We start from the raw sequence: 24,848 nt of genomic DNA on the forward strand, positions 1-24,848 counted from the left end.
ATAAACACTTCCAGATACTTTCCCTGGTTCTCCACTTTTTGAAAAAAAATCCCAAACAAGTCTGCAGTGCTCCACCGAATCCGACATAGTCAACTCAATGGAAACCCAAAAAGAACAAACATATAAAACACAGAGAAATAAAACAGACACATTCCCTTGTTTACCACTTTATTAAAAAAAAAGTTCTCACACATTTCCGACATAGTCCAAGAGAACCCAGCAAAGTCCATTGAATTCACTGTGCAAAGACTATGGGGTCTCGTTCTGAGGCTCCATAGCCATTGCAAACATCCACTGCCAGGTCACACTGCACTGTGTGAGAATTTGCGTTTCTGAAGAGCGATGACATAATTAATATTACCGCTCATCAGAGTACCAGGTTATGCAAAGGGCAGCGTGATCCAGAACTCTCATGAGCTGTAAGGTTACTAATGCCATTGCTTTTTAGAGCCGCTGAGTCTCTAACAGTGTAGTGTGACCCGGTAGTGGCTGTTTGCAAAGACTGTGCAGTCTCAGAATGAGGCTTCATAGTATTTTCATGGAGGATTATATGGACTTTGCTGGATTCAGTGGACTACAGCGGACCTCCGTGGGATTTTTTTTTAAATAAAGTGGTGAAACAGGGAAAGTGTTGGGCAGTGTTTATTTAAATAGGTATTTTTGTGTGTTGTTTTTTTTAATTTTTAATACTGGATTAGTAATGGGGTCTCTCCATTACTAACACCACGGCTTGATGCCAGCCATGTTTTTAGACAAATTACACCTGATATCAACCCCAAGACCCATTAGCCGATTGCCAACCATTAGGGCAATCAGGAAGAGTGAAGGTGAACGGCCATAAATGGAGCATCTGATGTAATGCTCCATTTCTGAGGCAGCTGTGGGCTGGTATTTTTAGGTTGAGAAGGGCCTAATGGACCCTCCCAGTCTGATATAAGCTCAATGCAGTCTGCTTTTCTTTTCCTTGTTACCAAAAATGGGGGGAACGTCATGTCATTTTTTATACATACATGTACAGTAAGCTACACACGCAAGGCATCAAGTACAGTATATATATATATATCTCAATCACTATCTATGTATCTTCACATCATTAAAGGGAATGTCACCTAATTTTGGCCCTATAAACTGCGGCCACAGCCATCAGGGCCTTATCTACAGCATTCTGTAATGCTATAGATAAGCCCCCGATGTATCCTGAAAAACAAGTTAGATTATACTCACCCAGGGGCGGTCCCGGTGCGATCCGGTCTGATGGACATTGCAGGTCCGGCACCTCCCATCTTCATATGTTGTTATCCTCTTCTTTGTTTCCTGTCGCGGCTCCTGCACAGGCGTACTTTATCTGCCCTGTTCAGGGCAGAACAAAGTACTGCAGTGCGTAGGCGCCGGGCCTCTCTGACTTTTCCCGGCGCCTGCGTACTGCAGTACTTTGCTCTGCCCTCAACAGGGCAAACAAAAGTACGCCTGCGCAGAAGCCGCGTCAGGAAGCAAAGAAGAGGATGTCATCGTAGGAAGATGGGAGGCGCCAGACCCGGACCGCGACACCCATCGGACCGCACCTCAGCGGAACAGCCCATGGGTGAGTATAAACTAACCTCTTTTTCTTATCCTTCAGGTTACATCGGGGGCTTATCTACAGCATTACAGAATGCTGTAGCTAAGCCCCTGATGGCAGTGGCCACAGTTTATAGGGCCAAAAGAGGTGACAGATTCCCTTTAACACCTAAAAATCTTTCATTCCCATTCTGCATTCTATTCTGGTATGTGTCACATGGAGAGCACACAGATAACACACCTATATCATCCGTGTGTGGTATTTATTGTCTTCCGTGCTACCCTGGATAAACTGACATGTCTACATGTTTTAACACAGACATATGCCCAGCCCCATAAAATACAATGGGTGTGTGAGTGTACGTGTGAAAAATGGAAGCCACATGTACTGAAAACTCGGACGTTTGAAGGTGGCCTTAGGAGACCTCTGAGTGTTAAATACCTATTTTCAGTGTATTAAGCGGCTTCACTGTATTGAGACTAGAAGTAACTTTATTTGCTGAAACTATTTTTTTTATAAAATGCAGCAGACTCAACAAATTTAAATTTTAAACAGTTTGATCATCTATACCATCCTTTTTTCTAATTGAAAATATTCAAACAATAATTACAAACATTGAAAACATATATACATACACTGTGCGTGAGCACACTTCAATTAATGCACATAGTTAAAAAAAAATTTGAACGTCTGCTAAAATATATTGCAATAAGGATGATCCATAACCATAACCAGATCAAATTAAATGTGGAAAAGATAGTAAACCAGGATTAGCTTGTAATGAAATCTTATTTGGGAAACATGAGTAGATAAGAGTGCACAACCCGGGATACAAAGTACAAAAAAACAAAATAGGGCCCACACACCTTAACATTTAAAAGTTGCACTTAATAATTATTATAATTACAAGTTATTTGTTTTAATATATTACTGTGTATATTTTACACACTTTTTTGCTTTGTGAATTTTTACACACTTTTGTGTAGTTAACACCTTGTATCAAAATATTTTGTTATACCTTTTTTTTACATCGACAGTCCTAGAAGGAAAACCAGACACTACAATGACAACTGAAGAAGCAAGTAAGTACAAAGTTACCCTTTATTCAGATGTCAGGCTTTTTTAATCTGTTTGCTTCACACCATAATCTACTGTATGTGGCTATTTACGGTATATGTCCATTTTTCTATGTGGACTGATGACTCAAATTAGGGATGGACTGGTTTTCAGAAGTAACCAATGCACACTAACCTAAAACAAATCTTTGAAAAAATATTGCACCCCTTCCTTCTCAAATTCTCAAAAAATAGCAGAGCAAAGGGAATGGTTGAACAAATTTTACTTTGTTTGACATCGGCCCTTACCACCCACATCACAAGGAGGAAAATAAGTGGGACACGAAAACAACTAATCAGACGGTCTTGAGCCAAGTATACTGTGCCACTTCACAAGTACCAAATCAACAAATAATACCACTATACAATAACCTTGTGGTAGTAGTTGGATACTGTAAGGCTAATTCCAGTGCAGGGACTCAAACATGCTTACCGCCGTGACCGTGCGGTCACGTCCTCGTCTCTCGGCTTCCTGCTGTCTGTTCACACCACACAGACTTCCCAGCGGCACTCCTGTGTGGGCTGTTACTTAAAGACCAGGGGAGCACACGCTTGTAATTTGACAATGTCCCCAGCCAATAGCTGGGAGGCATCTTGTATAAAAGGCACCCTCCCCAATTGGGAGGTGCCTGAGCTACCCCTATATTTTCCTGAGGTGTGTGTGTAACTGTATGTTTCCAGGTCTCTTGTCCTAATCTCGTGTTCAATGGCTTGTGAAAGTATTCACTCCTCTTGGCATTTTTCATGTTTTGCTACTTCCACAACCTGGAATTTCAGGTTTTTTTTAGTGTTTGCATCAGTTCATGTAAAGGACATGCCTACAACTGTGAACATTTGGTTTTATTTTTATTATGAAGCAAACAACAAATAGGACAAAATAACTGAACACTTCAGTGTACGTAACTATTTACACTGTGTTTATGTGAACCTAGCCCTAATACAAAACATTTCTATGTTCTTACTGAGGGATACAAGATTGCACATTATATGCACATCTGCATTTTGGAGCTGCATGATACGGATACTGTACTTAAGTCGGTCCAAGCATAAAAATGATGGGGGTATAAAGATGTTGGGGCAGGTTTTTGAAAACTGTCTAAAAAATGATTTATTTTCTAAAGCAACCAATCACAGCATGGCTGTAATATTTCAAGAGCAAAATACATTTTTTAGACAGTTTCTGAAATATCCCCCTTTGTTCTATGCAGAGTTAGAATAGAAATATTGCACTATGGCATCCACTTAAAGTTTGCGTGTGATACTCAACCACTCAAACAGAACCAGATTTATAGCTCCTCAGCCTCATTTGAAAGTTTAATATTTTTGCTGTTTCCTGTTCTGGCAAGTGGAGGAGCATTTGGTCACATCACATGCCAGTTCCCATGACCCACACCCAAGGGGCGATGTCACTGCACAACAGAACTAAGCAGACTGTAAGGTTGAATTGAAAAGGTCTTGGTGTGCAAAATGTATGTCCACGTGCAAATTGAAGTTATATTTTGAAATCCTTTTGTTTATTTCTAAATTTTTGTAGAACAGAACAGATATCCTTCCAAAAAAGTCACTGGTAAGTCATTCCTTCAGTAACAAATCATTGTTATAAACAAAACATGATACAATATACACAGAATTGCCATTATATTCCGTGCTACTAATAGGGGGGAAATTTCTATATGCTGAGCATGAAGTGCCAATGTTATATACTGGTAACTCTTGTAAGAAATATGCACTTGGTATCATTGGCTTTTGTAACTGTTATTATTTGCTAATAGCATAATTACGGAGATATGAACGATGAAGATCAATGAATAATAGAGATGCGTGAGCACTAAAATGCTCGGATGCTTGAACCGAGCAATTCCTAATGCTCGAATGCTTGGTTCGAGTAAAGAGTATAATGGTAGTCAGTGGGAAATCCAAGCATTTTTCCGGCAGACCGTACAAAGAGAGGGGCAGTGAAAATGTTGAAGTAGATGGGAAAAGTGCTAAATGGAAGGAGAACAGCATAGGGAAGCCCCTGGAAGCAACTCTGACTCCCAAATTTGTACGAAGAACAATAGTGTGACACTTTTTCTCCACTTTAAGCAGTGACAGTACAAGATTCCAAATCAAATTGCATTTTACAGGAAAAAAAGTAAACATTTTTTCCTGTATACTGACTTGTATATAAGGCAAAATTTAAAAAGGATTTTTAAAAAATACATATCATTTAAGTAAAGGAAATTTATTTTTTTATTACAAAATAGGAAATTTCAGAGTAATGTATGAAGGAAGGAAGAGCTGTCAAAAATTAGGGTCTCAGGAACTTGGATACACCCTGTCTTAGACATAAAGGAGGGCCTCATGCACTTTCTGTTCAAATTGTCAGGTATTGGTAGTCCTAGACACATAAAGGCTATGCACTAAGTACAAATCCTTCAAAAAATTACAGACAGGGTCCTCCATACACCAACACTGTTGCCTGATTCAACTATTGCGAACAAAGTGTAACTGTGGTATTCCTACACTCATAAAGGCTTTGCACAAAGTGCAAAGCTAGGAAAAAAAATTATAAGTAGGGTCATCCATAGACCCTAGAAGGCAACAACTGGTGGGCCTCATTCAAATAGAACATTAAAAACATTTTATGTTCTGCTATCATCAGGTGGTGTGTAAAAGTTGTGTCTACGACAGGCTTTTTTAATTGTTATCAGAGTGAGCGTATCATCACTTTCTTTTGACAGGTGAAATCATCTGTCTGTTATGACCCCTCTGTGGCACTAAAAATATGCTCAGACAAGATGCTAGTGGCAGGGCAGCAAAACACCTCCAAGTCATAGAAGGACAGCTCATGCCAGATGTCCAGCTTACAGACCCAATAGCTGAAGGTCGCAGAGGAATTAGGTAGCACGCTGGCTTGGTCGGCCATGTATTGCTTGACCATCTTTTAAAACTTTTCCTTCCTTGTCAAAAATACCCAGTCTTGAGGGCATTGACGCTTGGGGTATGTCATGAAATTAGCCCAGGCCTTTGATAGTGTACCCCTGCCTCGCCTACTGTGCTCTAGCAAGGGTCTAGCAGGGTGAACAACCAATACTCCTTTTTTTTGCCCAAGATCCATGTAAACTGAGGGTCATGGAAAAGATAATGGTAAATAAAGTCTGCCATATATGCCAAGGTACCTACAGCAACACCTTCCTGTCTCCACCATGATGACTACTCTCCCTCTCTTCCTTCTCATTCCCCTTTTCAGCCCATCTATGTAGTAGAGACAGGATGAAGCTTGTGTGGGTACTAGCCTGTCAGCTCCTGTTCCTCCTCCTCTTCTTCAGCTTGCACCTCCTCATTGTTACCCAATCTGTGCTGAGAAGATGAGGCTGGGCAGTATCTCCCTTTCTCATGTCTTCCTCCATCTCAACCTGGTCCACATGCAAAGCTTCATGTTTATGGGTCATCAGTGAGTGTTCAAGTAGGCTCAGAAGCAGGATCGTTATGCTGATGATGGCATCATTGCCACTCACCATCGTTGTGGAGTCCTCAACGTCTTGGAGAACCTCACCAATGTCAGGCATCCACGCCCACTGTTCAGTTATTATGTGTAGAATGTGACCAGTGCTGCAGCACTGCCAGAGCGGCGGCAGCTGTAGCCGAATAGCAGAAACAGGCACTAACAAAAGCTCTGGCAAATCTGGGTGTACTTTTAGAACCCGCTGAACTACGAAGTTGAGCATGTGGGCCAAGCATGGCACATGTGTGATCTTGCCAAGCTTGACAGTTGCCACCAGGTTACGCCCATTGCAAAAAACATATATTATAGAGGTCACTACCTAATAACAAGGATCAGCCTGTAGCATGTAATATACAAGAACCATTGCAAAAACAAAGTGAGAAAGAAATATGCCATGAATACAGGGATCACCAAAAATAAAGAAAATTTTTATTAAACCATACAATAGACAAAGGCTTATTAAAAGCAGTTAAAGTAAAAAATGACTTATAGATGACAATATTAGCACAAAATTTGGCTAATTAACCAATGTATCTCCCCAACCAACCAAGAAATGATCTAAGAATAATGAATATTGAAGATGTACATCACCATGCAAAATTTACATATGTTGTCAACAGTTTAAGATGATGGCTAAATAAACCAGAAATAGTCATAATGTGAACAAATGCGGTATAAGACCTGACAAATCGGCTACAAAACATGCATAGTTTAAGTGAAAACAACGATATCCTAAGAGCAGAACATATGTATACAAAGTCCAACTGTATCCTACAAAATGAGAGATATGAAAGTGCATAAGTGCCTGCCTATCATTTGTAATGCAATAGAAAGAAAGCATATATTGTATGCTGGAAACAAGCAGCATTTGCCAGACATAGGCTATCAAGACTAATACAAATGGTCACAAGACAATACTAGTAATAGTGTCAAGAAATGAAGATTAAAAAACCTATGGATATAAAGATGAGATCACAATTCAGCAAATGGTTGGAGTAGAGTAACAGGGCAGGATGCCCAACACGTGTCACCAAAAAGCCTGTGGCTTCATCAGGGACTGTATTTTATAGAAAAAAATCATTATTTTTGCATCGCTTTATCCTGAGACCTATAAATGTTTAAATTTTCTGCTGATTGAGCTGTTTGGTGGCTTAGAATCATAGAATGGTAGAGTTGGAATGGACCTCCTGGGTCATCTGTTTTTTGCTGGACAACACAACATTTTCAGCTGTACCATTTTTATTTATATTTGTCTTTTTGATCGTCTTTTATTCCACTTTTTGTTCAGTGATATAATGATAAAGCATCCGTTTATTTTTTTTTTTTTTATTATATTTTTTTTTTAATGGTGTTCACTAAAGGGTTTAACTAGTGGGACAGATTTATAGGTCTTGTTGCTCTGGACGCGGCGATAGCAAATATGTGTATCTTTTTTTCATAAAATATTTATTTATGGGTAATATAACATGTTTTAATTATTATTTTGTGTTTTTTTTCACTTTCTACTTTTTTTACTTTGTCCAACTGTAGAACTTTCACTTTTTGCATGCTGATTGCTTGTTAAGTGTAAGAATGCAGGAGCATTCCTATGCTGTACAAACTGTAAGCGCTGCACTGACAGACAAACTTATTAGATCATGCACTGAGCATGATCTAGCAAGTTTGCTAGCTCTGGTGACCTCGATATCATCATGATGACATTGGGTCATCATAGCAACAATCGGGCCCCCACCATGAAGTTGAAGGGGGGCCATTCCATGGGTAGCGGGGTCTTTCTCCGTCTGCCTGCTTGCTAAATGCTGTGATTGATTTTGATCACAGAATTTAGGGGGTAAAGTGCCAGGAGCGGCTGTCAGAATCAGCTCCTGTGCGCGGGCGATCGCCATGACATACCCATATGTCCAAGGTCATTAAATACCTGGCGACCTGGATGTATGGATATGTCCAAGGTCATAAAGGGGTTAAGAGTTTTAACCAGGAGCATTTTGCAGCCCTCCGATTGGGCAGTGCCTAGTTTGAAGCGGATTCCATTGCATGGTACTTTAAAGACGTGACGTACACTTTTCTTCTCACACCAAAGAAGCCCAAAGCAATCAAAAATCAGAACCTGAAGTAGAATCATGTTTTCAAAACACTGAATGTATGAATAGTAAGTAGTTTTTTACTATAAATTAATCAAATCTTTCAAAGTCTTTTTAGTGATTTTCAGGTGTTTTTGAAGTGGACTGGCTTCAAAAATCTTATCGCACACATACCTTTAAAACAGAACTGTACTTTCAACAAACTTTCCATAAATTAATAGTACAAGTGATTATAAGAAACTTTATAATATATCTGATCAGAAATAGTCCCCACTTGAAGTTATCATCAACTGTGAAAAAACAGTTCAAGTCTTAGAAGTGATGGCTTACAGGTGTCATGTGTCACAGCCCACTACACTCTATGGAGAAGGGAAGGGGTGGGAAAGAGGAGCAGGAAAGGAAGAGACAGACAGAAAACCATGGTACAGAGCTCTGTAATAAATGTCTTATCGCACATCAGAGGTTGAGTCAGATTAACACAGGTCAGCTCTGCTGTATAATGTTCTCTATGTTGCAGCTAAAAAGTGAATTCCCCTCGCTGTACTGTACTGTCTTGGGGAAAATCACTGCAGCTCCTCTCCTTTCCCTACCATTACAAGTTACAGAGCATGCAGAAGGGAAAACTAGTGAGAATGCGAGATATGTTAGATAATTGCTGTAAATTGTGTTAATCCTCATGTACACATACAGGACAGCTAAAGGCCCCGTCTCACATAGCGAGATCGCTAGCGAGATCGCTGCTGAGTCACAAGTTTTGTGACGCAACAGCGACCTCCATAGCGATCTCGCTATGTGTGACACGTACCAGCGATCAGGCCCCTGCTGCGAGATCGCTGGTCGTGTCGGAATGGCCTGGACCTTTTTTTGGTCGTTGAGGCCCCGCTGACATTGCTGAATCGGTGTGTGTGACACCGATCCAGCGATGTCTTCACTGGTAACCAGGGTAAACATCGGGTTACTAAGCGCAGGGCCGCGCTTAGTAACCCGATGTTTACCCTGGTTACCAGCGTAAATGTAAAAAAAAACAAACAATACATACTCGCCTTCTGATGTCCGTCAGGTCCCTTGCCGTCTGCTTCCTGCTCTCACTGACTGCCGGCCGTACAGTGAGAAGTGAGAGCACGGCAGTGACGTCACCGCTGCGCTCTGCTCTCAGTGTACGGCGGCTCAGTCAGTCAGAGCAGGAAGCAGACGGCAAGGGACCTGGACACCGAAAGGCGAGTATGTACTGTTTGTTTTTTTTGGTAACCAGGGTAAACATCGGGTTACTAAGCGCGGCCCTGCGCTTAGTAACCCGATGTTTACCCTGGTTACCCGGGTGCTGCAGGGGGACTTCGGCATCGTTGAAGACAGTTTCAACGATGCCGAACTCGTTCCCCTGATCGTTGGTCGCTGGGGAGAGCGGTCTGTGTGACAGCTCCCCAGCGACCACACAGCGACTTACCAACGATCACGGCCAGGTCGTATCGCTGGTCGTGATCGTTGGTAAATCGCTAAGTGAGACGGGGCCTTTAGTCTGAAAAGATCTTTAATGCACAGTTACTTTTTAACCCAAATAAAAGAAAATTAAATAAAAGTCAAAGAATTACCGAAATCTCGCTATTCATTTAAGCTCCCAAACAAATCTGCAGATGAATCAGTAATTCCACTAAACGATGTTAGTGCAAATCAGATCCATAATCTGAATATGGTTGTTTTGGTGACGGGCACATGGATTTCTGCTATCCTTAGGGTTCTTGAACACGACCGTATTTTCAGTCCAAGCGCTATCCATTAAAAAAACAGATTGCACTTGGGCCAATTTTATTCAATTAGGCAGTGCAGATGACCAATTAATTTAACTTACTAACGCAGCATATAAAAAGAAAAAATCTCAGCATCTATGAGATTGCATGAGACTCACCTATTCAAGTCTGTGGTTGTGATAACAAAAATTGGATGCCACAGTATAACACATGGATACTTCGCAATTCTGTAATATTGGAAGCTGTAACTGGTCTTGTAAATGATTAAAAGCTGCTGCAAAAAAAAGAAAAATGGATTGTACATGGATGACTAGTGAGATAAAAATCATCCCATTTTTCTGGATGAGACTTGTTTTAAACAGCTGTGTCAACTTACTCTTAGGGCTCATACTCACTTGCGCAAAACTCGGATGAGTCTCGCATGTTAATACCCGGCGCTGCTGCCGGCACTCAGATCGGAGCGTGCGGCCGCATAGGAATACATGCAGCCGCACGCTCCGCTCCTCTGTGCCAGGTGAAGTGCCGGGTATTGCCGTGCGAGACTCATCCGAGTTTCGCGCAAGTGAGTATGAGCCCTAATTCAGATAAATGGAACAGTTGCAGTTTGAAAATTCACCCTTTCTTCAGAGCAGAGATATATAAGCCCGGCAGTATTATCAAATAGTGAATAGATTCATTGATTTTATTATTTTCCTTATACTCCATTTCATTTTACCTTGTAGGTATCATAATTGGATGTTTTGTGGGACTTTTCCTCTCATTTATCATCTTCGCTTTGATAACCGTACTGAGAAAGAAAAAAGTTCATGTAAGTTACATAATCCAAGCAGCAATGTGAATGGAGAGGAACCAGGCTGTAACTGGTTCCACCATCAGAAACCCTTAGAGGCAGATTAGTTAAGCATGTAACTCCACAATAAGGGCGAGTACTCCACAGTAAGGCTAGGTTCATTTTTGTACAGTGTATTCCGCTGGACGTATACGCCCAAATTGCACGCAACTTTAATGAGATGTATATGACAGCATAAAGATTAAAATGGACAAAACACTGTCAAAAATGTTCTCTTGACTGTGTTTTGTCATAGTTATGTCAAATGAAAAAACATAGTTGATCACGTTTTTTATGTTTCCAAAAAGCCATATGAAAGATTATACATTTTTTTCTCTATTACTCCATTATTCTCGATGGGAGTCGTATTGCAGTGTATAGCAGAATGTTTTAATATGCTTTAAACATACTTTTTCCTGTGTGTGTTGCTAAAAGCTAATTGATGAAAGGATTATAAAAGATATTTAAAAATATAGATGACGTTGACGTCGACATTTGGACAAATATAATTTGACAAACAGTATGGCAAGTGCTTGCATATGCTTTTGTCCTGTGCATATGTCATACGTCTGCAAGCATACAAATGTGAACGGGGCCTAAGCTTCATGTTACAGTTAAGGGTGAAGGGGAACCTTTCAAGTGTAAGCAAAGAATTGCAAACACCAGACCAGAGACAACTCTATGAAGTGGGTTTCAATTGCCCTTTGTTAATGGAAAAAATTTCTTCCCAGCACCCCATGTGGCAGTCAGAAAGAATGAATCCCAGGGATACCAAACTATCTACTGAAATCTAATAAATATGATTATATTAACCCCTTTACCCCCAAGGGTGGTTTGCACGTTAATGACCAGGCCAATTTTTACAATTCTGACCACTGTTCCTTAATGAGGTTATAATTCTGGAAAGCTTCAACGGATCCTGATGATTCTGACAATGTTTTCTCGAGACATATTTTACTTCATGATAGTGATAAAATTTCTTTGATATTACTTGCATTTATTTGTGAAAAAAATGGAAATTTGTAGAAAATTTTGTAAATTTCGCAATTTTCCAAATTTGAATTTTTATGTCCTTTCGGCTGCCGTCATACTAGCAGTATTTGGTCAGTATTTTACATCAGTATGTGTAAGCCAAAACCAGGAGTGGGTGATAAATGCAGAAGTGGTGCATATGTTTCTATTATACTTTCCCTCGGTTTGTTCCGCTTCTGGTTTTGGCTTACAAATACTGATGTAAAATACTGACCAAATACTGCTAGTTGTCATGTCGGACGCTGTTCAGACTAGGTCATCCGACAGACAGCGGTAATCCCGCTGTTGACCACTATTTGCTCATTGGCGTCTGCTAGATTTTGTCTAACTGTTCCGGGGTTAATTTACCTGATCCTCGGATTGGATGCTGGGCCATTCCCATGGCCTTTAAATAGTTCTCCTGTTCATTGGGCGTCGCCGATTATAGCTTCTCTCTTGTGCGTTGTTATCTCGGTCTGGAGTGGAGAGCTGGTTTGGAGATTCATTGCTGGTGGTGTATTTTCCTCTGTCTTATTTACTCCTTCCTATATTTGTATTTATTTTGCCCTGCACATTTATAGTGTATTCCTGAGTGACTGCGGCGTGGTGTACATTTTCCTTTATCCTTGTCTGTCCTATCTGTGGGTATTGGAATATTACCTCTTCGCTGGGTGGAGGGGGAGGTATCAGCCTAGGGTTATTACAGGAGTTAGGGTGAGGTTCAAGGCCTGGACATGCACACCATCAGTATAAACTCCAGGTAGAGGGTCAGTCAGGAGTTCCCTAGTCTGAGGGAAACTGCAGGGGCCCGGGTTTTTAGCTCTCGCTCACCTAGTTCCCCTGTGACATTATAATCGGCCCAACAACAACAAAAAATAAATAAAAGGGGTTTCTTTTTTTTTTTTGTCTTGTCATGGATCCCATGACTTCCATAACCCGCCAGTTGGAGGCGCTGTCCCTACAGGTCACTGACTTAAGGGGGGTTGTGCAGCAACAAGGACTAGCAGTAGCTAATGTGCAGGCTGGAGCGACAGGAAGAGTTGCTGAGCCTAAATTTCCTTTGCCTGAAAGATTTACTGGGGAACGCAGTAAATTTGTTTCTTTTCGTGAAGCTTGCAAACTATATTTCCGCATGCGCCCGATCTCCTCGGGTAATGAGGCTCAGCAGGTGGGTCTGGTGTTGTCTTTGTTAAGCGGGGATCCCCAAGCATGGGCGTTTTCTTTGCCATCTGATTCTGTTGCATTTGACTCTGTGGAGAGTTTTTTTTCTTCTCTTGGGACAATCTACGATGAACCTGACAGAATGGCTTTAGCAGAATCTAAGATATGCACTATTCACCAGGGGGAGCGAGTTGCAGAGGATTACTGTTCTGAATTTCATTGCTGGGCGATCGATACACAGTGGAATGATCCAGCATTGCGGAGTCAGTTTATACATGGGATTTCTGGAAGGGTTAAAAAAGCCCTTCTGATGTACGAGACTCCTGCGTCTCTAGATTCCGCCATGAGTCTGGTTGTCCGCATAGATCGTCGTTTGCGTCAGGGGGAGCATGAGACGCCACCTGTGGGAGAGGGTTTAAGTTCACGTGAGGTTGCTGCAGGTGAGCCCACGGAACCTATGCAAATCGCAGGGGTGTCACATGTCAAGCGTCAAGCTCCTGAGCTCAGGAAGCAGGGAGCCTGTTTTTACTGTGGTAAAACTGGGCATTTTATTAACATCTGTCCTCTGCTGTGTAAGAAAAACGCAATAGCGGAAAACTGCTAGGCTCAGAGGGTGTGGAGGAGTCCAATCTGAGCTTATGTATATCTTCCATGGTGGTTTCTCAATGCATGCTCCCTGCTAAGGTATTTATTGCTGGCAGTGAGCTGCCAATTACTGTTTTTGTGGATAGTGGTTCAGCCACAAATCTCATTGATGAGGAGTTTGCGCGCACAGCAGGTTTTAGGATTGAAAAACTGTCTCATCCTATCCGCGTGGTCACCATCAATGCTGCTCCTCTCTCTCAGGAGGAGATAACTGAATTTGTGGCTGAGGTGAAACTCCACATAGGAGTTCTACATTCCGAGCGGGTTACATGTAAGGTGCTCAGGAATCTTCCTGCTCAGGTGGTTTTGGGTTTTCCTTGGTTGTCTATGCACAACCCGGTAATTGACTGGAAAACTCAGGACATAATTCGGTGGAGTGAGTTCTGCCAGGAGAATTGCCTGGCCACATGTGTGGCTGCGGTGACTTCAAGCATTCCGGAGTCACTTCTAGATTTTGTGGATGTGTTCTCTGAGAAGGGTTGTTCAGAGTTGCCGCCACATCGTCCTTATGACTGTTCTATCAGGTTTAAACCAGGGGCCAAATTGCCTAAAGCAAGGATGTTTAACATCTCCGGTCCGGAGAAACAAGCGTTAAAAGATTACATTGCTGAAAGCTTGAGCAAAGGGCACATCAGGCCATCATCCTCGCCGGTGGCAGCAGGGTTCTTCTTCGTGAAGAAGAAAGATGGCGGATTATGCCCGTGTTTGGATTTCAGGGAGTTGAACCAGATTACGGTTCGTGATTCATACCCTATGCCTCTGATACCAGATTTGTTCAACCAGGTGGCAGGTGCTAAGTGGTTTACCAAGCTGGACCTCAGGGGGCGTACAACCTCATAAGAGTCCGTCAAGGTGATGAGTGGAAGACGGCTTTTAATACCCCTGAGGGTCATTTTGAAAATTTGGTTATGCCGTTTTGGTTGACTAACGCACCTGCAGTGTTCCAACATTTCATCAATGATGTATTCTCGCATGTTTTGGGGAAATTCGTTATCGTGTATCTAGATGACATCCTCATATATTCTTGCGACCGTGATGCTCATTTAGATCATGTCAGGCAGGTGTTACAGCTTCTCAGAGAGAATAAGCTGTATGCTAAACTTGAGAAATGTGTATTTTCTGTTCAAGAGTTGCCTTTCTTGGGTTATATTGTGTCTGCTTCTGGGTTTAAAATGGACGCCGCTAAGGTGCAGGCGGTGCTGCATTGGGAACGTCCTGATAACCTGAAAGCACTTCAGCGGTTCCTTGGGTTTTCTAATTACTATAGGAAATTTATCAAGGATTTTTCCATCATTGCTAAACCGCTAACTGACATGACTAAAAAGGGTACCAATTTCTCAGTTTGGCCTGAGGCTGCTGTGCGCGCATTTGAATTTCTTAAGAACAATTTTGTTTCAGCCTCCATTCTTGTGCAGCCAGACGTATCTAAACCCTTTGTTGTGGAAGTCGATGCGTCTGAGGTTGGTATGGGGGCGGTACTATCTCAAGGCTCATCTTTGAGTGGTTTACGTCCGTGCGCTTATTTCTCTAAGAAACTGTTGTCCGCCGAACGTAACTACGATATCGGCAACAGGGAGTTGTTGGCAATTAAGTTGGCCTTTGAGGAATGGTGACACTTCTTGGAGGGGTCGGTACATCAGGTTACTGTTATTACCGATCATAAGAATTTGCTGTATTTGGAGTCAGCCAAGCGTCTGTCCCCCAGGCAGGCTCGCTGGGCATTGTTTTTCACGCGGTTCAATTTTGTGGTCACTTACAGACTGGGGTCTAAAAACACTAAGGCAGATGCTCTGTCCAGGTGTTTTCCGGGGGGAGAACCTCGGGAGGATCCAGTACCCATCCTCCAAAAGGGTGTTGTGGTTTCGGCTCTCACTACCGAGGTTGAGGCTGAGATTGCCGAGGCTCAGGAGGAGGTACCATCTGAGCTCCCCGTCAACAAATCTTTTGTACCGCTTCATCTCCGCCTAAAGGTTTTGGCGGAGCATCATGATGCTGTCCTGGGTGGCCACCCAGGGGTTAGAGGTACCTTGGAGTTGGTGTCACGTCGGTTTTGGTGGCCCAAGATCCGACAGGACGTGGTCTTATACGTGTCAGCTTGTACCACGTGTGCTAGGGCTAAGACGCCTCGCTCCAGTCCTGTTGGCACACTACTTCCTCTTGAGGTACCCAGTATGCCTTGGACGGAAATCTCCATGGATTTCATCACTGATTTGCCCTCATCAGCTGGGAACACGGTCATCTTGGTGATTGTTGATCGGTTTTCAAAAATGTCGCACTTTGTGTCTTTGCCTTCGTTGCCTAACGCTAAGACTCTGGCTCAGGTGTTTGTGCAGGAGGTGGTCAGACTTCATGGGGTTCCGTCTGACATTGTGTCTGATAGGGGGTCTCAGTTTGTGGCAAAATTTTGGAGAACATTTTGCGCACGTCTGGGGATCAAGTTATCTCATTCTTCGGCGTCTCATCCTCAGTCAAATGGTCAGACTGAGCGTATGAACCAAAATTTGGAACAGTACTTACACTGTTTTGTCTCTGATAACCAGGAGGAGTGGTCTACCTTTCTTCCTTTGGCTGAGTTTGCCATCAATAATCACCGCCAGGAGTCATCTGGGGAGTCTCCGTTTTTTTGTGTTTACGGGCTACATCCTCAATTTTGTACCTTGAGTCAGAGGGGCTCTTCCGGCGTTCCGGAGGAGGACCAGTTGGGGACACAAATGTCATCAGTCTGGAGGAGAGTTAAGCAGCGCCTGTTGAGTGTGGGTGCTAGGTACAAATGTGTGGCTGACAGTAGGCGTGTGCCAGGTCCGGACCTGAGTGTGGATGACTGGGTGTGGTTATCCACAAAAAACATAAGACTCAAAATACCGTCCCTTAAATTGGGTCCACGGTTTATTGGTCCATTTAGGGTTACCGCCGTCATTAACCGTAGGGTACCGATTGGAGCTCCCTACGGTGTATAAGATACACAACGTGTTCCACAGGTCTCTTCTAAAGAAGGTGGTGGGTTCTGTGGATGCGGCACCTATGCCACCTCCAGTCTTGGTGGATGGTAATTTGGAGTTTGAAGTCTCCAAGGTGGTTGACTCTCGTGTAGTGCGTCGCACTTTACAGTACTTGGTACACTGGCGTGGTTATGGGCCTGAGGAAAGGTCCTGGGTACCAGCCTCGGACATTCATGCAGATCGGCTTGTCAGGTTTTTTCATCTTCGGCATCCAGACAAGCCGGATCCTATAAGCCGTGAGGGCCCTGGGGTCCCTCGTAGTAGGCGGGGTACTATCATGTCGGATGCTGTTCAGACCAGGTCGTCCGACAGACAGCGGTAATCCCGCTGTTGACCACTATTTGCTCATTGGCGTCTGCTAGATTTTGTCTAACTGTTCCGGGGTTAATTTACCTGATCCTCGGATTGGATGCTGGGCCATTCCCATGGCCTTTAAATAGTTCTCCTGTTCATTGGGCGTCGCCGATTATAGCTTCTCTCTTGTGCGTTGTTATCTCGGTCTGGAGTGGAGAGCTGGTTTGGAGATTCATTGCTGGTGGTGTATTTTCCTCTGTCTTATTTACTCCTTCCTATATTTGTATTTATTTTGCCCTGCACATTTATACTGTATTCCTGAGTGACTGCGGCGTGGTGTACATTTTCCTTTATCCTTGTCTGTCCTATCTGTGGGTATTGGAATATTACCTCTTCACTGGGTGGAGGGCGGAAGTATCAGCCTAGGGTTATTACAGGAGTTAGGGTGAGGTTCGAGGCCTGGACATGCACACCATCAGTGTAAACTCCAGGTAGAGGGTCAGTCAGGAGTTCCCTAGTCTGAGGGAAACTGCAGGGGCCCGGGTTTTTAGTTCTCGCTCACCTAGTTCCCCCGTGACACTAGTGTGACGGGAGCCTAAATCACATTGATATGTTACACAAAATACTTAATAAGTAACATTTCCTGCATGTCTTCTTTATATCAGCACAATTTTGGAACCAACATTTTTTTTGGTTAGGGAGTTATAAGGGTTAAAAGTTGACCAGCGATTTCTCATTTTTACATAATTTTTTTTTTAGGGACCATATCACATTTGAAGTCACTTTGAGGGGTCTATATGATGGAAAATACCAAGAAGTTATACCATTCTAAAACCTGCACCCCTCAAGGTGCTCAAAACCACATTTAACAAGTTTATTAACCCTTCAGGTGCTCCACAGGAATTTTTGGAATGTTTAAAAAAAATGAACATTTTACTTTTTTCCACAAAAAAATTACTTCAGATCCAATTTGTTTTATTTTACCAAAGGTAACATGAGAAACTAGACCCAAAAAGTTGTTGTACAATTTGTTCTGAGTACGCCGATACCCCATATGTGGGGGTAAACCACTGTTTGGAATCATGACAGAGCTCAGAAGGGAAGGAGCACCGTTTGTCTTTTTCAACGCAAAATTGGCTGGAATTGAGATAGGACGCCATGTCGCGTTTGGAGAGCCCCTGATGTGCCTAAATAGCGGAAACCCCCCAAGTGACACCATTTTGGAAAGTAGACCATCTATGGAACATCTACATGTGTGTTGTGCACTTTGAACACCCAATTCTTTCACTAAAGTTTATAATGTAGAGCCGTGAAAATTAAAAAAATCCTTTTTTTTCCACAAAAATGAGATTTTAGCCCCCAATTTTGTATTTTCCCTAGGGTATCTGGAGAAATTGGACCCCAAAAGTTGTTGTATAATTTGTGCTGAGTATGCTGATACCCCATATGTGTGAGAAAACTACTGTTTGGGTGCATGGCAGAGCTCAGAAGGAAAGAAGTAGCATTTTGGAATGCAGACTTTTATGGAATGGTCTGTGGGTGTCACGTTGCATTTGCAGAGCCCCTGATGTACCTAAACAGTAGAAACCCCCAACAAGTGACCCCATATTAGAAACTAGACCCCCAAGGAACTTATCTAGATGTGTTGTGAGAACTTTGAACAACCAAGTGTTTCACTAAAGTTTATAATGCAGAGCCGTGAAAACAAAAAATCATTTTTTCACACAAAAATGATTTTTTAGCCCCCAAATTTTTATTTTCTCAAGGGTAACAGGAGAAATTGGATCACAAAAGTTGTTGTTCAATTTTTCTTGAGTATGCTGATACCCCATATGTGGTATATATGTAAAAGCTCATTAGGGAAGGAGCATCGTTTTACTTTTTCAATGCAGAATTGGATGGAATTGAGATCTGATGTCATGTTGCGTTTGCAGAGCAACTGATATACCTAAACAGTGGAAACCCCCCCAATTCTAACTCCATCCCTAACCCCAACACACCCCTAACCCTAACCCCAACCCTATCCACACCCCTAACCCCAACACACCCTTAACCCCCAAACCCTCCTAACCCTAATCTCAAGTCTAACCACAGCCCTAACCCGAACACACCCCTAACCCTAATCCCATCCCTAACCATAACACTAACCACACCCCTAACCCTGACACACCCCTAACCCAACCGTAAATGTAATCCAAACCCTAACCCTAACTCTAGCCCCAAACCTAACTTTAGCCCCAACCCTAACCCTATCTTTAGCCCCAACCCTAACCCTAACCATAACCCTAATGGGAAAATGGAAATAAATACATTTTTTTATGTTATTATTTTTCCTTAACTAAGGCAGTGATAAAGGGGGTTTTTATTTACTATTTATAGTGGGTTTTTATAGCAGTTTTTATGTTTGGCAGGTGTCGCACACTAAAAGAGGCTTTTTATGGCAAAAAACATTTTTTGCATCACCACATTTTGAGAGCTATAATTTTTCCTTATTTTGGCCCACAGAGTCATGTGAGGTCTTGTTTTTTGCGGGACCAGATGACGTTTTTATTGGTACCATTTTCAGGCACATGACATTTTTTGATCACTTTTTATTCCGATTTTTGTTAGGCATAATGATCAAAAACCAGCAATTCATAAATTTCTTTTGGGGGGGCATTTATACTCTTCCGCGTTTGGTAAAATTGATAAAGCAGTTTTATTCTTCTGTTCAGTATGATTACAGTGATACCTCATTTATTTTTTTTTATGTTTTGGCGCTTTTATACAATAAAAACTATTTATTAGAAAAAATAATAATTTTTGCATCGCTTTATTCTGAGGGCTATAACTTTTTTATTTTTTTGCTGATGATGCTGTATGGCAGCTCGTTTTTTGCGGGGCAAGTTTTCAGCAGTACAATGTTTATTTATATCCGTCTTTTTGATCGTGCGTTATTCCACTTTTTGTTCAGCTGTATGGTGATAAAGCATTGCTTTTTGCCTCGATTTTTTTTGTGGTGTCCACTGAAGGGGTTAACATAGGGTTACAGTTTTATAGGTTGGGTCGTTAGAGACGCGGCGACACTAAATATGTGTACTTTTATTTTTTTGTTATTTACATAAAGAAATGTATTTATTGTAGCAATTTTTTTTCCTTTATTTAGGAATTTATTTTTTTTGCACGTTAATATTTTTTTTAAACTTTTTTACTTTGTCCCAGGGTGGAACATCACTGTATAGTCTCAGATCGCTGATCTGACACTTTGCAAAGCACTGTGTCAGATCAGTGATCTGATAGGCAGTGCAGGAGGCTTGCTGGCGCCTGCTCTTAGCAGGCGCTTGAAAGCCACCTCCCTGCAGGACCCCCGTGGCCACCTTGGATCCGGGGCCTGCAGGGAAAAGACAGGAGGAGACGCTCGGAACAAGGCGATCCCATCACGCTGTTCCGAGGGTCTCAGGGAAGCACGCAGGGAGCCCCCTCCCTGCACGATGCTTCCCTATGCCGCCAGAACACTGCGATCATGTTTGATCGCAGTGTTCCGGGGGTTAATGTGCCGGGAGCAGTCCATGACCGCTCCTGCCAAATAGTACTGGATGTCAGCTGTGATAATCAGCTGACAACCCGGCCACAATCGGCCGCGCTCCCCCCGTGAGCGCAGCTGATCGCATATGACGTACTATCCCGTTGATGGTCATACTAGCCCAGGTCACCTCGAAGGGATCGTATGTCTAATGTCAGAAAGGGGTTAAAGCACTACTATGATATTTTGTTTTATTTCCCAATTGGAATGGTATCATTAATGTATGTTCACTTTCTTCAGTTAAATACTTACTGGTTTCCATCTTCTGCTGTTCTCAGCTCCAATCCTATCCAATTCTGCTAGTTGTGATCTATCCAGTGTTTGCTGGGAACAGCAGAAGTCATTTCTCAATGAATGTCTATAAGAGCAGTAAGGAGGCCAGAACGAGGCTTGCATAGACTTCCACTGAGAGAATGTAACCATTAGCACTGACTTCAGTCAGGTGCTGCAGTCACAAGCTAGCAGAATGGGAAGGGAGCAACACCAGGAAGAAAAGAAAAATAATTCAGAGATTTTTTCAAGGTGAATAAAGGGAATGAATCCATTACATTTCATATAAAAAAATAGTTATTAGACGATTCTTTCTTTTCAGAGCTATTCCTTTGATCTTAAAAACAAATCTCCAGAAGAATCAGGAATTCCACTAAATGATGTTACTGCATAAGTAAGATGAAATATAATATTAATATGTCTCTTTTTCATTGTATCTTTCCTAGTAATTATTAACCCGGTTCATTACATACAGTTGTGCTCAAAATTTTACATACCCCGGCTGAATTTTTTTTCTTTCTTGGCCTTTTTTTCAGAGAATATGAATGATAACACAAAACTTTTTTCTCCACTCATGGTTAGGCTGCCGTCACATTAGCAGTATTTGGTCAGTATTTTACAACAGTATTTGTAGCCAAAACCAGGAGTGGGTGATAAATACAGAAGTGGTGCATATGTTTCTATTATACTTTTCCTCTATTTGTTCCACTCCTGGCTTTGGCTTACAAATACTGATGTAAAATACTGACCAAATACTGCTAGTGTGACGGCAGCCTTAGTGGTTGGGTGAAGTCATTTATTGTCAAACTACTGTGTTTTCTCTTTTTAAATCATAATGACATCCAAATGACACTGATCAAAAGTGCACATACCCCATTTCTTAATACTGTGTATTGCCCCCTTTAACATCAATGACAGCTTGAAGTCTTTTGTGGTAGTTGATGATGAGGTTCTTTATTTTCTCAGATGGTAAAGTTTCCACTCTTCTTGGCAAAAAGCCTCCAGTTCCTGTAAATTCCAGGGCTGTCTAGCATGAACTGCGCGCTTGAGATCTCCTCAGAGTGACTTAATGATATTGAGGTCAGGAGACTGAGATGGCCACTCCAGAACCTTCAGTTTGTTCTGCTGTAGCCAATGACAGATCAACGTTACCTTATGTTTTGGATCGTTGTCATGTTGGAACGTCCAAGTACGTCCCATGCGTAGCTTCTAGACTGAAGATTGCAAATTTGCCTCCAGTATTTGCTGATAACATGCTGCATTCATCATTCCTCCAACTTTGACCAAGTTTCCCGTGCCTTTGTAGCTCACACATCCCCAAAACATCGGCAATTCACCTCCGTGCTTTACAGCAGAAATGGTGTTCCTTTCATCATAGGCCTTGTTGACCTCTCTCCAAATGTAACGTTTATGGTTGTGGCCCAAAAGTTCAATTTTGGTCTCATCACACCAAATTACCTTGTTCCAGAAGTTTTGAGGCTTTTCTCTGTACTGTTTTGCATATTTTAGGTGAGATACTTTGTGGCATTTGCTGTTGTGAATTCTGTTCTTGGGCTCCCTCCGGTGGTGGTTTGTGATAGTGCAGTTGTCTCTGGGTTGTAATCCGGGCAGGTGTTTCTGCTGATTGCAGCTCTATTCGGTATTTAGGTGTGCTGGATTCATTAGTCAGTGCCAGTTGTCCATTGTTCTTGGAGGGTTTACATCCCTGTCTGGTTCCTTCTGCTCTGCTGCCAATTCAGCCAAGATAAGTGTCTTGTTTATTTTCCTGCAGCACACATGTAGTGTGCTTTTCAGTTCAGAACAATTTATTGTTTTGTCTTGTCCGGCTTAGACTTGTTTGGATTTTTTCAGTCATGCTGGATTCTCTGGAGATACAGATATACATTCTATGTCTTTAGTTAGATGTGGAATTTTTGTATTTTCTGCTGTGGATATTTTCAGAGTTTTAATACTGACCGCTTAGTACTCTGTCCTATCCTTTACTATTTAGCTAGAAGTGCCTCTTTTGCTAAATCCTGTTTTCAGCCTGTGTGTCTTTACTCTTATATTCACCGTCAATATTTGTGGGGGGCTGCCTATCCTTTGGGGTTTCTGCTCTGAGGCAAGATAGAATTCCCATTTCCATCTATAGGGTTATTTAGTCCTCCGGCTGTGTCGAGGTGTCTAGGATGTGTTAGGTACACCCCACGGCTACTTCTAGTTGCAGTGTCAGTTTAGGGTTGCGGTCTGTACAGGTACCACCTTCTCCAGAGAAGGTCTCATGCGGCTCCAAGGCCACCGGATCATAACAGTACAACTGGCCAACAATGAGTTAAATGCATCTCAGAAGAATGGAAAAAGGGTGTTGAGCCATTTTTTTTTCTGTAGTCTGCTTTGTCTCTCCTTCCCTCTTTTCCTCTGGGTGGCTGTGGAGTCTTGTGCTAGTATGGATGTTCAGGGATTAGCTTCTCGTGTAGACCAGCTTGCTGCTAGAATACAGGGTATTGCAGATTATATTGTGCAGACTCCGGTTTTAGAGCCTAGGATTCCTACTCCTGATTTGTTTTTTGGGGACAGGTCCAAATTTTTGAGTTTTAAAAACAACTGCAAACTGTTTTTTGCTCTGAAACCTCGTTCCTCTGGTGATCCCATTCAGCAGGTTAAAATTGTCATCTCCCTGCTGCGTGGCGATCCTCAGGATTGGGCATTTTCCCTGGAATCTGGGAATCCGGCCTTGCTTAATGTAGACGCCATTTTTCAGGCTCTAGAATTATTATATGATGAAACAAATTCTGTGGATCAAGCGGAGAAGACCTTGTTGGCCCTGTCTCAGGGTCAAGAGGCGGCTGAATTGTATTGTCAGAAATTTAGAAAATGGTCTGTGCTGACTAAATGGAATGATGATGCTTTGGCGGCAATTTTCAGAAAGGGTCTTTCTGAATCCGTTAAAGATGCTATGGTGGGGTTTCCCACGCCTGTCGGTCTAAGTGATTCTATGTCTCTGGCCATTCAGATTGATCGGCGCTTGCGTGAGCGCAGAGCTGTGCGTGCTGTGGCGTTGTCCTCAGAGCAGATGCCTGAGCCTATGCAGTGTGATAGGATTCTGTCTAGAACAGAAAAACAAGGATTCAGACGTCAGAATAGGTTGTGTTTTTATTGTGGCGATGCTTCTCATGTTATTTCAGTCTGTCCTAAGCGTACAAAGAGAATCGCCAGTTCAATTACCATCAGTACTGTACAACCTAAATTTCTGTTATCTGTGTCCCTGATCTGCTCATTGTCATCATTTTCTGTCATGGCGTTTGTGGATTCAGGCGCCGCTTTGAACTTAATGGACTTTGAATTTGCCAGGCGTTGTGGTTTCCCCTTGCAGTCTTTGCAGAATCCTATTCCTTTAAGGGGCATTGATGCTACACCTTTGGCAAAAAATAAACCCCAGTTTTGGACACAGGTGACCATGTGTATGGCGCCAGCCCATCAGGAAGATTGTCGTTTTCTGGTGTTGCATAATTTGCATGATGCTATTGTGCTGGGTTTTCCATGGTTGCAGGTACGTAATCCTGTGTTGGATTGGAAGTCTATGTCTGTGACTAGTTGGGGTTGTCAGGGGGTTCATAATGACGTTCCTTTGATGTCAATCTCCTCTCCCTCCTCTTCTGAAATTCCTGAGTTTTTGTCTGATTTTCAGGATGTATTCGATGAGCCCAAGTCCAGTTCCCTTCCACCGCATAGGGACTGTGATTGTGCTATTGACTTGATTCCAGGCTGTAAGTTTCCTAAGGGCCGACTTTTCAACCTGTCTGTGCCTGAACATGCCGCCATGCGGAGGTATGTTAAGGAGTCTTTGGAGAAAGGGCATATTCGGCCATCTTCTTCACCGTTGGGAGCGGGATTCTTTTTTGTGGCTAAGAAGATTGGCTCCTTAAGACCCTGTATTGATTATCGCCTCTTGAATAAGATCACGGTCACGGTTCAATACCCTTTACCTTTGCTTTCTGATTTGTTTGCTAGGATTAAGGGGGCTAGTTTGTTTACTAAGATTGACCTTCGGGGGGCATATAATCTTGTTCGTATTAAGCAGGGGGATGAATGGAAAACTGCGTTTAATACGC

General features: G+C 42.4%; 1 protein-coding gene across 1 annotated transcript in view; it reads left to right on the plus strand.

Annotated features, from left to right (window-relative positions):
• The window catches only part of LOC143791853 (uncharacterized), a 239,405-nt gene that overhangs the window by 208,604 nt on the left and 5,953 nt on the right, over positions 1-24,848 (plus strand). Inside the window, exons 15-18 of the mRNA XM_077279269.1 lie at positions 2,596-2,640; positions 4,208-4,240; positions 10,709-10,794; positions 21,080-21,151. Of these exons, the coding sequence (XP_077135384.1) occupies positions 2,596-2,640; positions 4,208-4,240; positions 10,709-10,794; positions 21,080-21,151 (236 nt within the window). The remainder of the gene's footprint in view (positions 1-2,595; positions 2,641-4,207; positions 4,241-10,708; positions 10,795-21,079; positions 21,152-24,848) is intronic.

The sequence above is a fragment of the Ranitomeya variabilis genome, chromosome 1 (assembly GCF_051348905.1).
Source record: "Ranitomeya variabilis isolate aRanVar5 chromosome 1, aRanVar5.hap1, whole genome shotgun sequence".
Classification (NCBI taxonomy): domain Eukaryota; kingdom Metazoa; phylum Chordata; class Amphibia; order Anura; family Dendrobatidae; genus Ranitomeya; species Ranitomeya variabilis.